Here is a 16,097-nt window from a genome sequence, read left to right as displayed (position 1 = left end):
TCACACGTGAAGTAGATTTTTGCGAATAAAATCTTGCGAATTGATCCCGCAGTGGAGGATAACACGAAGCAAAGGAGCGTCGTGAACACGGTGCGGCATCTTGATGTTGGTACCTATCAAGATTCCTGGGCTCTGGGTACGGGGCTGGAAAAGCTGCCTGGACGCGCGGCTCTACATCCGTGCAGCATAAGTTTGCCCGAGGCGATGATCTTGTAGCTAGTTTCTCGAGCAGCAAACTCGCACAAAGTGACTTTAGGCCACACCTGCAGAGTCACGGAGCACCGCTGAACATCCTCGGTGCAAGCTCATACCGCGAGGAGTTTTTTTATCTACGGGTATTATAGGTATCGTCTGCTTCACTCATTTCGCACACACGACGATCGCCCGTGATCCGTATCGCGTCACGTACGGACCTAAGTTTTCGGTAACAGGATAGTTGGCGCTCGTTTCATAGAACGATAGCCGAGGATGAATGTACCGTAGGATTTGCTCTATTATTATTCCCAGCAACGCGATGCTACACGTGTGTAAAATAATCCCTGCAAACCAGGCATCTACTGTAACGATTTTCTCTTGTCGGCGTATCTCGCGGTGATAATCATATCGCCGGGCACAGTGAGTCGTCGGTTTTGACACGTCGTGATTACGACTCACAAGTCGGCGGGTGCCCTCGTCTAGGCAAAAAGTACTGTTAATTCTCTCCTACGATTTCAAGACGCCGTGATCATTGTTCGTACCGCATAATATATGAGCTGCTGAGAGCAGTTCGCTCTGTGCATCGAATCGAGTAGAGGGTCGTACGTGGCGTGCAACGTGCTGGTTCGATCGCCACAAATCACCTTGCTGACAGTCGGAGAGATTTTCACCTAGCTGCAGTGCAGCATCCGGACAAAGGGGACGAGGTACCTGGCCCATGGGGCAATCGTGTGTCGGCCAAGTCAACTACTGGAACTCGTACCCTGGTACTCTGACTCTGTGCAAAGATTCTGGCCCCCGTACGTCATAAATGGTCTTTGAATGCCTGTTTGAGCGTGGAGAACACGTAGAGTCGATTTTGTGTTATGAAAGTTTGAGATCAAATTGAGATCAGCATTTTAGTCCGACATCATTCCGCCGCGTAAGATCGGAACGTTTTCAGAAATGAGAAAAAAAAAGAGGTGAAGTAAAAACATTTCTGGATTTCCGTTTGTTGCAGTGGACACGTAGAAGCACAGAAGGTGACCCTACGAAGAGAAACTTCCGAGTCGCGCATTGCCAACGTATAAAATTCACTTTCAATTCGATTTGTAAGTGCTGTAGCTGTAGTGCTTTAGCTGTATAATGAAAGTGAAAATAAATTGGCAACTCCGTTTTTCTTTCGTGTCCGCCTTGCACAAGTATTATATTAAATTGTACGTAAATCACCACGATTTTTAACCCGCTTCTTATGCGCACCTTCGACAATCATCAACGCGTAAATATCGGTATATAACGTGGTTCAAATTTGATCGATAAATGTAGACACGGTTTCGATGATCGTCTTTTATTGAGAACTTCGAAAAGTTTCGTACGAATTTTTGACAACAGATTCGATTGCGTTATTGAGGCGAATGAATGCATCTGAGCCAATAATTCTGAATAATGGACTAAATCAGTTGGTCAATTTTTGGATCATCCTATATGAACAGAATTCACGTGTGTCTCACCGCACGTAGATCAACGCATCGATTATTAAACACGGCTTAATGACAACCTGTAAGCATACTCGAGCAAGGCGTATAATTATAGATAAATTATACGAATCCGAAGGAAATTTTTACCGACGAGTCTATATACCCATTTGATTGATGAGGAAGTCGCAGCCATGGAACGATCACTGCGAGGCACTTGTCCGTGCAACGTGGCACAGAAATTGTCTTCACTTTGAGGTCATTAATTTTCAACTAAACTCGTGGGGGAAACTTGATAGCGGATAATATTCTGATCTATGGTCAGACCACGATTTTCTTCCCATTCCTTTTTCCCCCTTAATTCCCATCGCGCGACCTCAACGAGAATAACTTGACCGTCGTTATGCTAACGATAGGTTTATTCATCCCTGAAAGCAAAATGCACGTAGTTTAACCTTTCTCACAACGCTGCTGCACTTGACTTGAAATTGCGGCGATTATTCATACGTCAAAGCGTTAAGTTGTCACGTGCAATGAAAAACGTTTACCGTCGATATATTTATTCCTATACACCGTTTTATTGACTGCAGTTTACCGCGCTGACTGTTGAATGCGTGGCCTCCGTGTCTAGGTGATTAGAAAATTGTGCACATTTCGCATGATGATGTACAAGAATATTCGCCAAAAGTACACGGTCTGTTTAAAAGGGTTTAAAAAGATAAGACGATAGAGTTAATTCGACTTCCTACAATAATTATCTCAAGATGGAACGAATGAAAGAAATCACGAACAGACTCCGAATTAAAACTGTTTATGGTTGAACTGTGAGTTTGATTCAGCGTTAAAAAATCTCGTTGAATAATACCAACATACAAGTATCATTATGATGTGAGGCTGCAGGCCACAAGGTTGCCAATCGTTTAATTAAAAACCATTTTCCTTAGGTAACAGAGAATTTACGATTGACAGCAGTGCGTACCTTACTTCGAAACCCCGATGCTACATTGTGTCCATCTTCGTCGTTAGACTCGTATAAACATAACTTAACTTTCAAATGATAGCTCACGTCGTTTCACGCCGTCGCTTTAGCCAGACCGAAACTATTATCAGCGTTATTTTTCCCCCGAGGTATAGTTTGTTGCTGGTGAAATAAGCATGGGCAACAAACGATGCTCGGACTGCAGGGTACGAGACCACCCAGGCGTCGCTCTGACTTCCATTGCAAGGTTGTTGGCTTGCGTCCGCTATAACCAAGTCACTTATTACAGCTTCCCAGATCGCACTTTTCGATAAATCATCCGGCATGTACATCAAGCATACTGGTACTTTGTGCCTCGTGGTTGAAAGCTCGGCGTCACTTCCAACCATGGGTCATTCGTACCCTCAGCTCTGTCGCTCTTTCATCTTCCCATGAAAATGAAATTTCTCCATACACACACCGTGGAGCTTATCATCTCCTATCTGGAACGTCGCAGGTAGCTGTGGTTCGCTTTACTGTTGGTTAGAAAGGTCCACTGCACTTCGTTTTACGAGGCAAGGTGTTTGATTTATCTCCAAAGCGAATTTCCACCGTGTAAAAATCATCCCCTCAGCATTAGGGGACGCCCACTGGTTTAAAAGGCTCGCAGTCAATCCTACGGGTCATTTTCTTGATTATCGTAAAGGATGGTAGATTTCGCTAATAACAATGGTGTGCGCACCTGCAGACTCAGGGCTTGTAAATCACTCGGTCCTCCTTTTTCTTCTTTTTCGTTCAACCCAATGTATATTCGGCTACCAATTTGACAGCACAATCGTCAATCGACTCCCGGAATACCCGCCATGCTTCCATCTACGGAGAAGTAATAACTGATCAGTCGTCACATTCTTCTGTTTCGGTTTGATTGAGATATTCATTGTCAACGCTGCAATTTTTCCGTCACATCACGGGTAGCACGCAAATCGTACTCCTCGCTTTTAAAGTTTTCTGGAGTCTTAACGCTGGTAATAACTAACAATCACTAATAAATGGGTGCTGGCCGAAGCTTCTGTTTTACCGGACGTTACTGAATCCGTTGAACCACCTGCTTAGCCGTTTATTGATCACTTTTGACCACCCGTTGAATCCGCAGTTGAAATGAGTTCAATAAGCGATACGGTTTTCTGACACAGATCTGCATTTCGTAACAAGGGTCTCATGGTCAAAACCATTTTCTCATGGTAGCTGTGTACATAAGGTATTGAAAAACTAGATAACAAACAACCAGAATGTATTATATGAGACGCTTATGAGTTGAGTTATCATTTACTCTGGTCATATTGACAGGTACCAAATATAAGAGACACACCGAGATTGTAGTGATTTGGAAATCTTCTTCTTCTTCTTCTTCTTCCTGTTCGCCTTCCTCTGGCTTTCCTGGGATCTTATTACAGCCGGTATCCCTCTCCCTCGTACGAACTTGTGTGTACCTAGGTTGGCCCGCGAGCGAACTCACACATCCCATTTAGCGGCTTCCAGCCAGCTCTAGCCTCGACAACTTAATTGACGTGGCTGTCAGGCAAGTACGCATCTTTCTTCTCATTAGGCACCGCCTGCCTGCCGCCATGGCCGCGAATCAGTGCGAGTATAAAAAACGAATATTTCATTTCTCGTTCCTTCGGTTCATTCTGAAATGAAACTGTACGGTCTGATTACATCATTGACGATCAGAGATTAAACTCACGTCATTGCGTTTGGTTTTCTGTGTATACGATTCAAACCCGAATCTGTCAGACTTCAAAGCGGGTGATTCCTGTGCCGTAGCTGGTGCTCAAGATACACGTGAATCGGTGTAAACCGAGGTGCATAACCTGCTCTATCTCTATCTCTGAACCACTCTATACGACTAGCAACTAACGAGGAGAGGAAAAAATACGACCTGTGTTCTCGCTCCGTGGTGTGAACGTGGACCGAACTCCACCTTTCCCAAGATATACAAACGCCAAGCTGTTTATCAGCGCGCTGGGTGTTCGGTGTCCTACTTTTTCACCTGCGCATGCAGCTCTTATCTCGCCACTTGTTCCTCGGCACGGCGTTGTTCCCTCTTTCGATCGTTCCCGCATAATTTGGTAAGCATAGCGGTGCCCGGAGATAATCCTGACGGTTGACGACCAAGAAGAACCTCGTCCTTCTCACGGTGCCAGTGAATTCGATCATTCCATGTCGTTTCGTCGAGGCTGCGAGATAATCGCTCCGGCGGAACAGACGCTTTGCTAACTCACGGAGTCCTCCTGCACCCACTCAGCATTGTCCAGGTTATCATTATACCGTCGTTACAAGTTCTTGCTGACGCCGAAGATAAGCCAGGTTCCAGTAGCACTCAGAGGTGAAAACGAATCTCTGGATTTCGTTATCCGTACCTTACGAGCGACGCGTTGCGAGGAATTCAATAGTTGCACGCAATGCATTCAAATTGCCTGATCCCCAGCACGATGAAGGAACTTGTATTCCATCGGGAATGCAGGATGGACATGCCCGTAATTGTACATCGGCTTCGCGCAAATGCTGCCTGGTTATTGTTGCATGAACCGCGGTGCCACCCGACGTGGTCCCAGTTCCATGTTTGAGCTGTTCTCGTGCAGCCTTGAAAAGGTTACGGAGAGTAATTCGATCGGCACAGTGTCACGGACACTGACCGTCACCACTGGCCAGTCGTCGAGTGAGTCAGTCGACAGGAAACCGTTTTTTCACACGCCGACAGAGCGACACTTCCGGTCGTACAGATCAGGCACAAGGTTCGTCGATTGCGGAATGGTCTTCGTGAAACGCCTCGATTGTCCCAAATCGAAATAATTCGGCACTCGAGATGACGCAAGGGTTATAATCCCGACAAAGAAGCCATTAGGAGGGTTATTCTTGCGCGCAGTTCGAGGAAGGGAAACTCAGACGCCTGCAGGCGGATAACTCGATTAGATGATGAACAAGGCGGGGTTAGGACGGCCTTGATACAATATAACGTCGAACCTGTCACCGCCTGATGGCTCGCAGGAACCGACGCGCCACTTTACTCCCCAAAGATAAAGAGAATTACCAAAGTTTTTCGAGAAAGCTTTCTCCTCGCCGGAGTGGCTCGTGTTGGGAAACCTATTTCGTAGACAGGCGCGTCGCTGTCCCGACAACTTATCCCGATTATAATTTCCGATTTCTCTTTTGTTCCAGGACCCATTATGCCGCCTCCTAATCCCTGGACCCGCTAGCTCGAGGCACAAGGATGGCCTCGATGCTGGGGGATGGTTCGACTCAAGGTGGTTCAGGACCGGCTCGGTGTCTCCTGCTCCTCCAGAGGAGTCTTGCAATCCAGCTGTCCAGGGGACCACCATCTCCAGTTCTCAACGCGGCGCATCACGAGAGTCACAGAGACAGGCACAATGATCATCCGGCTGACGAGATGTGGATGTACGACAAGGGGTACAATCTGTTCCAGGTTAGTCCAAGTCCAACTCGCTTTTACGGTTTCAAATCTCTGGTAAATTATAGATAATTTCAGTGAGGGTGGATGGACAAACGGGCAATAGAACTGTCCAGCAGACCGTCAAGTACACGAGAGATAGACCAAAGATAACGCCTCTCGATAACGTAGATGTGGTATTTCCATGTAGGTTATGGGAGCAGGAAACAGCGACTCTCGGACGCGATTAATTCCTCTTCGATATAAGCCTGCTTAAAGCTTCTGAAACTACTCATTTTATGCGCAATGTTGATTTTTAAGCTTGTAGACCTTACGTAAACTATGCAGAATAATATCCCACTGAACGTAGGAAGACTGGCAAATTTCACAAGTGCCTTCAACTCGAGAAGCACTCCTTGGACTTTGACCCCTATGCAAGAGAAGCACAATGTTCAAAATCTTTGCCGATCTCTCAAAGCAAAATAGGGGTTGAAGAGAGTACAACTCCTCTTCAAGGCGACGCTGAGCATCTGAATATTTAACAAAGCCTCTCGCCTTCGACCTGGTGACCTAGTCAACATATTTCTGGATCAAATCATCGGCTAAAACCGTACCCGTGAATAATGTACGTGTTTTGTATGAAACTTGGCTGTATTAAGTAACAAAAAGTTGCGAGCAATCGATATCGTTACATCGCCTATTCCTGAAACGACTTCTTTTGTCGACCTTGAAGCGAGTCGTCTGTATACAATTCCACAAACTAATTCCCGTCACCTGCTCTCAGTTACGTAACCTAGGCTTATGTTCTTCGGTTATTCGTTACGTGCCCGTGTAGTATCGCGTACCTATTTCTGCAGTAAGAAAGGATCTCTTGATAATCTTTTCCTTCAATAAAGATAGCAATTACCTGCCTCCGCAGCTTTCTGCGCACACATAGATTGCCTCTGTACATATAGTCTTGTCTGGGTAAGAATTTTTTTTTTTTTTTGTTATCTCGGTTATAGGCGATACAGGCGATACACGCGAGTGCGTCTGGGGCTGACTCTAGTCTTGATCGAGATTACCAGTCTGCGGGAAAATTTGCAATGCAAATTGAGCCGGAGTAATTTCGCGACAGGTTGATCACTCGCCGTCGAAGGTACCTATAGTTAGAAAGTTCCGATTTTTTGACGGAAGATCCGTAGCTCGTCACTGCCTTTCGGAATTCTCGAAAAAGCTTCGATCAAGTTAGTTCTCGAATTTCGGTGGTCAGGTGGAATGATATTCCCGCGTTGATTCCTGCGTTTCTTCCGGTCGGTGATGCGAAATACGGGACCGATGGGGGCACTTCGCTACGTTGTGCAAATGTAATAAAACGTTATCAGACGGTGGATTCCCCCTTTGGGCCTCGAGGCGAGAGAGCAAAGTTTGTTCAAGGGGAGTGAGCTTGCAGTTCGGCGTATGAGGAGGGTATGAGGAAGGAAGGAAGAAAGAGGGGCTTTGCTACGGCGTATTGCATGGGGTGTGCGGTTTGCTTCGCTGAACTGCAATCAGATATCCGGCGAATCGATATCCCGCTAACGAGAAGGATGCTATCGCCAACGCATTTTCCAAAATCACCCGGCTTTCCCCAATCCGCGATCTGTCCTTCCGCCCACCCGCTTTTTCCTGTCTACAGGAGCCCATACCGTCTACCAAATCAAATTACTACATATCTAGAGACGTTAAATCTCGCTCGAAAAACTTTTCTTGCAGCGTCACGATTCGAGTTTCGGTCCAGTAGCTGAAATATTTCATTTCGATTTAATCAGGTCTCGAAATAAATAATTCACCATAATTGTCGATAATAGTCCATTGCGCGTTATCGTTGAGTATACATGCAACGTTCAAACCGCGCTCAGCGTGTTATTCAGAGAAAATTCGAGCAGTTAATAATTTTTCGCGCCGCGTGTTGAAACGACCAATGATGACGGCGGCGGCGTTGCGTTAATTAGCGAAGGGTTAATTGGCCGGAAATGACAGTGTCGTCGCTTCAATTCGAAAGATAAAGCGTACTTGCTTCTTCCCTTATATATTGGACGTTATCATGGGCAGGAATCGCTGTGACGATTCGCGTACATCGCATAACTCGGTAAATGGGATCGTTTAAAAACCACACAAATGAAACTAATTTAAACGACGCATGATAGCCGTCTGACGCAGCCAACGCGAGAGAATGGTTTACACGCATTGCAGCGACGTAACGAATTTCACCTGATTTGAAAATATATTTAACCAGACTAGCTGCGCCACGTCTCGCAGTAAATGATTTACTTCTACGCAGGCAAAAATCCTCGCGATCGGCATTTCACACCCTCGAATAATGCAGATCCCCTATTGTTTTCTCCGGGGATACAATGCGGAGATATTCTCGATTTTAACAGGGATACAGATCTCTCCCTTACTGGAACTGCACATTTGATAAAATTTACATATTTTTGCACGATTCTTTTCATATAGCCGAAACTGATTTTGCACTGGCAAGAAAAGTATGAGATTCTCTTTAACGACTATATAGTTTTGTCGTTGACGTTATTCTGAGTGATATATCAAGTCCTGAATTCTTTATTATCCGTGATTTTGAAAAATTTCCCGAGTCAAGCTGCGCAGTAATTTTATCGACGTTCCACTTTCACGCAGCGTTATTATAGCAAGATCTATATCTGTGGTCGAGTTTGCGTAGGCGTATAAAAAATATACATGCAATCATTTATCTTTGTCGGGAAATTTGCAGTTTTTTGCTGATCACCATAAATCAAAAAAGATCGTAAATCAACTTTGCTGAGGTGAGAAAAGTCGTGGGAAGGTTCAACAGCCGGATCTGTGTATTTATTCACCGTCAGTCAAAGCAGCTTGCTCAAGTTCTTCACGTAGGATATTAAAAACGATGTACTATGCCAACTGAAATAAAATTTGATTTTCTAATTTCATTTAAAATACCAAATCACTTGCATGAGTCACCAGAAAACAATCGCAATAAACATGAATAAAACTCGAGATGCGTTCGATTTTTCGTAATCATTTTGACTTTTACACGGAAAAAGATGAAAGAGAATGAGAAGATTCTTCTGTAACCGGATTGAAAAATTCCCCGCAATGTAGCGTTTTTTCATTACATAATTCGGGTAAAACTTTTCTCCGTTAAGAGAATAATGTTACCGGTAGAAATCGGAACAACGATCAGCCCAATAATCTTCATTAATCCACGGCCCATTGTTCTCCGAGGCGATTGGGCAACGTCAGAGGCTGCAAATGCCTGCCGCATTTAGCGATTATCTTGAATTATTCTCTCATTATCCGTCAGTGTTAAAGTGTATTATCGAGCTGTTTCTTTATTCCGGTATAATCGTGAATCCACGGCAACGAACAAGCCGGAAAAATGTATGAATACATCGAGAGACGCCGGGCGTCGCGAACCATTTATCCGCTACTCGGGCGTTGCTTAAGTCCCTAGTGTAGAGCGTTTTCACTTGGCGCTATTTTAGTTTTATTGTCTGTTAACCATCTACGGTGTTCGTACATTAACCGACGAGTACCTCAAAGCCGGTCTTTGAAGTTCTAATAAACAAAGATCAAACTGGAGATTAAAAGGTAGAGTGTGAAGAGCTACGGTCGTGATAAGATTCATTAATCAGCGCCGCCCGATTGAATCCACCAAAAATTCTATCCCCGTGGCAAGGAATACACAAGACGTGTATTATACTCGTCGGTAGAAAATTGACGGGTATATAATCACTACCGTTCAACTCAGGTGCAGTCGAGGAGCGAGGCTTCCAAGCGTACCTACTTAAATTTCCTTCTTGTTTTACGACCGTAATCCGCTTAACAGATACACCGTGTGCCTCTTTATTTTTTATCCGTTGTTCGACGGAAAAATAACCCTTCAAGATTTCCTATAACTTACGCTTAACCACGCTCGCGCGTTCCGCGAGACTGTGAAAAGTTGCCTTTTACGATCTCATAGAACGCCGCGTTACAACCGCCTCGCCCTTCGGACGGACGATTCTACGTACCGATGGTGCCATTTGCGCATTAGCATATAAATTATGTTATCATGATTTATGCTCGCAACGCGCTACGCAGACGGCGGACGAAGCGTTTCATACGTTCGGTAAAATAAGGGCAGAAGCCTATCTGGCGAATGTTTATCACGGGGTATATAGATTTTTAGGTAACCGTCGGCGGTTGCGGTTCGGAATCTCTTTTCTCAGTTCCATTCTTTCCTTTGGATTTTTCGAATATTTCACAAGATGCGCGGAAAAATTTCACAAACTGGATCGGTCGGGTCAAAATTCACGAATTCCCGTCTAATTCACAGGTTGAATAATATGACACATTAGAAATTATTTAGTGCCACCAGAGAAAAAAATTAAAATAAGCAAAGCAAGCGTTCGAAAACAGGAATTGAAATGAATCAAGATAAATATTATCGCGACATTATCTCCGTATGATCAAGAAAATTTGTAATCGACGAGCTTTAATTCGAAAAATATTATATATTAATTTTCAAGAAATTATATTATCGTATCGTGATGATTTCCATGCATAGAGAGAAAAACATTTTATGAGAAATTGTAAGCTTATCTAGTGCAGTTTTGCCATGAAAATAATGATGGTAATCATAAAATGGAGAATTCTGTACAACAAATCGTCATTTACTCTGCACAAAAAACGTTGCATGCAAAAACAATACAGGTTGTAACTACTCGCATTATACATGTATCTCTATACTTGCGCTTCATTTACGAAGAGAATGTTTACTCAATAACTTGTTTATTCAAACTTATAATCATTTTGCCTGCGTGTTGAGGAAAAGTTTTTCAATGGAGTTCGAATCAATCAATTTCATTGTCAGTTTACATTACGAGCCCGCTTGTTCTAACATTTTTTTCATTTACCAATTTTTCAACCGGACTGTACGCTTGACAGATCCTTTGAAGAATTTAACAGTGCGTGGGTGAAAAAAGCCCGAAATGAAAGAAAACCGCGAGCTGCGGATATTGCAGCAGAACTGTGCGACGTCACAGATATCTGTGCGATATCAATCACTTCGCGGCAAGGAAATGACCGTCCGCCGCTTCGTCAGTAAATCAAGTGGCTAGGTTACAATTTCTACGTGAAAGCGTATATTACAGGCCGTTAACGCGGACGCTGACTGTCTTATAATATTATCTCGAACGAGATCTTGAATGCAAATTTTTTCGAAACAACTATCCTCACTTACTAGCGCCAGATTAAGCGTGGCTTACTCGCTTCTCTGGTCACCATCTTGTTTTGTCACATTCGATAATTACTTTTACGCTCGGTGACTCTTTTATACTCCTACGACGTAAATCTCACATGAAAGCGGACCGTTGAAAATATTCATCGAGGTGATAACAACGACTTGGATTCAGTCTGTGCGATTTCAGAACTTTACTCGTGAGCTCGGGTTCACTCTCCGAAAATGCCATCGGAACAAGTTTTGTGGATCACCCAATGAAGAGACATGGAAAGTCCAATTTCTGGCTAATTTCACTGTCTCACGACATGAATGCTCCCATTTTATCAAAAGCATCTGATAAACCCGTTTCTTACACTTTCTCATTTTCTTGACACCGGTAGAGTGGAAAACTAAATATATCAGGTTGTTTAAACCAGTATAACCCAAGTCTAGGTCGTAGGTGTGAAAGACAATGGATACTTCGGACTGCAGGGACAGTAGAAGTTTCTTTTTTCATTTCACTTTAAATGATACTTGCACTTCTTTACCAAGGCGGCTGAATTTCTGTCCTTGATAAAGTATTACGCCTGGGATTGGTGTCACGATTAATTGTAAAAAGAAGATACAGCGATACGAATATTTTCCGTAGTTTCTTTTTTTTTTTTTTTTTACCGCAAATGTTTGAATTCTTCTAAAGAAATTATGAAAACTACAAAAGCTCCTAAGGTTTTTGATTCCTTATTCATCCCATTTACAAAAATATATTTGACTCACACTCAAGGTTGAAGTTTTCAGGATCAAGTGATGCAAATTTTTTTAAAACTGTAGCCTTTAAAAACTGATTCTGAAACTGCAAAATTCTTTCTCTTTTTCATGTCTGGTTACTACCAACGTCACGAATTTCGACTTCGCGAATTTCCAATCTTGCGGACAGCCAAAACAGTTGCTGCATCCCTGACCCGAAAGCCCGTCCGAGTTTTACTCACGGTTCTGGAAGATCCGTTAGAGAGGTCATTATTACTTCCATACGCGTCTCCTACTCGTTGGCCATGGTCTTCCTTAAGAGGAAACTTCCTTCAACCGTGGCGCCAATATCCGATTGTCGTGTCTCCAGCCGATGTTTCATCGAATGAAACAACACTCACAGGACGTTCTCGAGCGTCGATTAAACTGGACGTCTAATTGTATAAATTAGCCATAAGTACTTGGGAAAGTAACCCGCGTATATAAAGCTCTAGGATTCACTTGATTTGCACCTGGGAGAAAAGCTAACCGGGGTTACGGGATCTGCGGGACGTCGCAAACCCAGAGTACGATGCGTATAAACTGTGACTCGTAATTAGACTCATCTCTTCGAGACGATAGATCGAAAGTTAGGATATTTCATATCACCATGCAAGCCTGGGTTCATCAAGACACGTTCGTGATGCAGAACTTCTGCATTACAATTGTAGACTCGACAGCGCACTCGTAACGTTACAAGCAAAATTGAGCGAGGCACAACGGAAAGTGAAATCGCGTCCTGCGGTTCAACTTGGGTCGGAGTTCCCACTCCTCCGTGTCATAAGCAGTCTGAAGTCAACGAGGCTCGAAAAAAACTGAAAATATAAAAGGGGGATGCTCGGTGTGATTGGGAGAAGGTGAAACGACGCGCAGTGCTCGAGCGGGTATTCCAGTTAAAAATATCGCCTTTCCATGGTCTGCAGTGACGACGCTTCACTGAGCATGAAGCACGAGACTACAGTGGTTCATTCTTCCCGAATTCACTCACGCGGTGGTCCTTAATTGATATCCAATTGTTTTGATGGTCGATAGAGATACGGAAGTTTTGGTAATGGATGATTAGCATCAACGCTCGGTGAAATTAGGCAAAACGGAATTGACGCTGGATTGTATATTACGGCCGTTTCACAGGGACCACTTTGTTTTTTCACTTCATTTGTACACACATGTCTGAGGCTGTTTGGAATTTTACACTTACTTTAACGACCCGGCTCTGCTTTTCGCTTTCGCGCATCGCATTTTTCGGACATGAACGAAAGGCTGTACTTTTGCAGTTTTCGAAAATGTTAGCGATGAATTCTGCGACGCAACCATCATTTGATGTGTTTACCGTTGAGGATCTTCCAAGCCGAGTTGTTCACGTCTGGCGCGTGACGGAACAAAGATTCGTTCTTGTTATCGGAACGTGCGGGTAGCCTACGTGAATGGAAAAACGCAGATGACAGCGGTTTTATATTCATGTTATTCTATCGCGGCGTCTGTCGCCTGTCACCGAGTGCGAAAAACGAAAATGAGTGGAAAAAAGAGATGGATAAAAAATACAACGGAATAGATTCACGGCACGCGTGAGTAGGTAGGTATTTCTTACTAAGACTAAACCTCCAAGCCTTCAACTGCGTTTCTTCGTGGAGTTTCGATGTTCACCTTCTCAACGCTGTGCATTATTTTCGAAGAAGACGAACGACTAAAGGATATAACCGCAGCGATATTGCCTCGATTCGAAATCGCGGTGTTAATTTTTTTTCAACCCGCAAGTGCCGATCGGAATAATTATATCCTCAAGTACCTTGAATCCATCCGTCTGTATTCGACCTTTCTACACGGACTCGCAACGGACAAAAGCGTCCAATTTACGATAATAAATTAGATTGAAGTAATTATCGGTGATCATTTGCCCAGAACGGAGTTCTACTACACACTGTTTGTTGTACTCGTGATATTCGTGTCCGTTCGCAACTGAGACGATACATTTGGAACAAGTGTCAGCTGTGTGTACCGGACATCTAGTTTAGCATCGATTCTAAGGCTGTTCGATCGCTGATCCCGATTCAGTCGTTCACCAGGAGAATTCCAACGCGCAATATCGACATCCAATATTTCGAATCACCACAATGCCTCCATTGCAGTATTCATCGCTTTGAAATCGGTATATTTTTTCCTCACTTTAATTTTAGAACAGACGAACCTGACGTGACCAGAATGCCGATGAGTTTAGTGTTGTGTCGGTGAACATAGCAGGAGATTCTTACTTCGGTTCAGGTCACTGATCCGAGTAAGCGAGTCGGAATGCATGATGCGGAATACATCTTTCTGCTTTTGCTCGACGGATTTCGTCAATTCTGGGCCACTGAAATGTCGAGGGATTTGCTTTTCACTGCACAAGTTATTTGCTTTGGTAGCTCTTACGCCGGATGAATAGCTTCACGACGATGAAATTTTATCGATAACTACGCAAGGTTAAAACTCTACTTCGCACTCGGAGTTAGGGTGAAAAATGTCCCGTCCATAGCAGCCGATGCGAAATTACAGCTTGACTGGAGCCGCCGAGGTGCGACGTAAGTGCCCGTTGAATTGAAAATGCCTCGAACGAGTGCGAGAAGAGGGAAAGTTAAGGCACAGGGTCTATTCGAGCTGGCAGTACTGCCGGTAACACGATTTTTTCAAACGGGGTTTTTGAAAAGCACCCAAAATTGTTGAAAACATGTAAACATTCTTCCAAAGCACAGACATGACACTAACGGAGGCACTCGATTATTTTTTTTTCACTTCCATTCACGCATTTTAGACTTCGACTTAGGATTCTCTAAGTGCTGACTGTTTTCTTAAGACAAAATTCCGTTCAAACAATTCCTTAGTGATGGTACCGGGTTTTTTCATGTTTCACGTTCCGTTCCAGCTGTGAATATATTTTTAATACTTTTCCTTGAAACGTTTTCAACTTCGGTGTATAATGTTTCGCGTATTCTAAAACTTGACCGAAGAGTCTGAAGACTAAAAACAATATACAATTCAAATAAAAAAGTAACCGCAAACATTCCTCGCTTGCTAACGGAAATATCAAAAATATTGATTACCTCATCAGCTGTGCTGCTAAAATTCAGCCGCGTATTTACTACTTTCTATTTCTTTTTTTTTTTTTGTTCTTTTATTCTTCACTACCCAGCTCAGTGCGAGTCATGGAACGAGAAGTGCCCGACCGGTATCGCATAAAGCCGGTGAGATTTAATCCACGGTAAATTCTTGCTGTCACGTATCGACCAGAATCGTGACGTAGTCACGCGTTCCTCGTGTACGCGCTAATTAAACAAAGGTTTAATCAACAAGTGGAAAATTAATCCGAGTAGTCTGTCTCTGCGGCACCGCCGCCGTAAATCAATTAACTATTCTACCGACCACTCTACCTTGTAGCAGATCCCCTATCGGTGGGGTTCACATCGACGAATGATCGAGCGACAACTTCGACGTTAATCAGACCGCGCGCAAGGCGGTACGATTCCCATAAATTCCGTCAATTTCGAATCACCGTGAAAGATTCGTGGAACTCGAATAACAGAATTTGTAAACTGATGTCTTCCAATCACCTTCGAATCGCGGAATCAAGAATTGCGAGAAGAATTTGGGAAATTCCCCAGCGTACGGGAAAAGAAGAGTGTGAAAAATTGGTAGCCCGTGTTACGGACACTGGCGATAAATCTGGCAATCAATAGGAAATTCTTGCTAATTCAGTGCCTACTTGAGGGAACCACCCGCCCAAGGGATCGACAACTTTTATCGAGGCTGGGCTGCGTGGAAGGGCGTTCGTTTATGGTCTATTGTCTGGCCGAGCTTCGCCCCACATCGAGGGGTTGAAAATCTCGCGGGGAAAGTCGAATAGCTCATGAAGCTAAGTAAGCTTCCTCACCCTCGGGCACTAAACACTTACTGGCGCCGACATATTTCATTCGATAACTCAGGCTAGACTTCTCGGCTGTCTCGGTGATTCTCTTTTTGTAACCGCTTCAAGGCGTGTGGCGAAAATATCCCCGACATTTCGACGAG

At 43.9% G+C, this 16,097-nt stretch overlaps 1 protein-coding gene across 3 annotated transcripts in view; it reads left to right on the top strand.

The window, feature by feature from the left end:
* Nucleotides 1-16,097, top strand: part of knockout (Stork-head domain-containing protein knockout) — a 65,192-nt gene that overhangs the window by 19,150 nt on the left and 29,945 nt on the right. For all 3 annotated transcript variants that reach the window (XM_046616007.2, XM_046615998.2, XM_046616014.2), the window contains exon 2: nt 5,827-6,091. In XM_046616007.2, the coding sequence (XP_046471963.1) occupies nt 5,879-6,091 (213 nt within the window). In that variant the 5' untranslated portion in view covers nt 5,827-5,878. The remainder of the gene's footprint in view (nt 1-5,826; nt 6,092-16,097) is intronic.

Source organism: Neodiprion pinetum, chromosome 1, assembly GCF_021155775.2.
Source record: "Neodiprion pinetum isolate iyNeoPine1 chromosome 1, iyNeoPine1.2, whole genome shotgun sequence".
NCBI lineage: Eukaryota > Metazoa > Arthropoda > Insecta > Hymenoptera > Diprionidae > Neodiprion > Neodiprion pinetum.
Note: the sequence above shows the minus strand (reverse complement) of the source record. Positions and strands in the feature narration are given on the sequence as shown.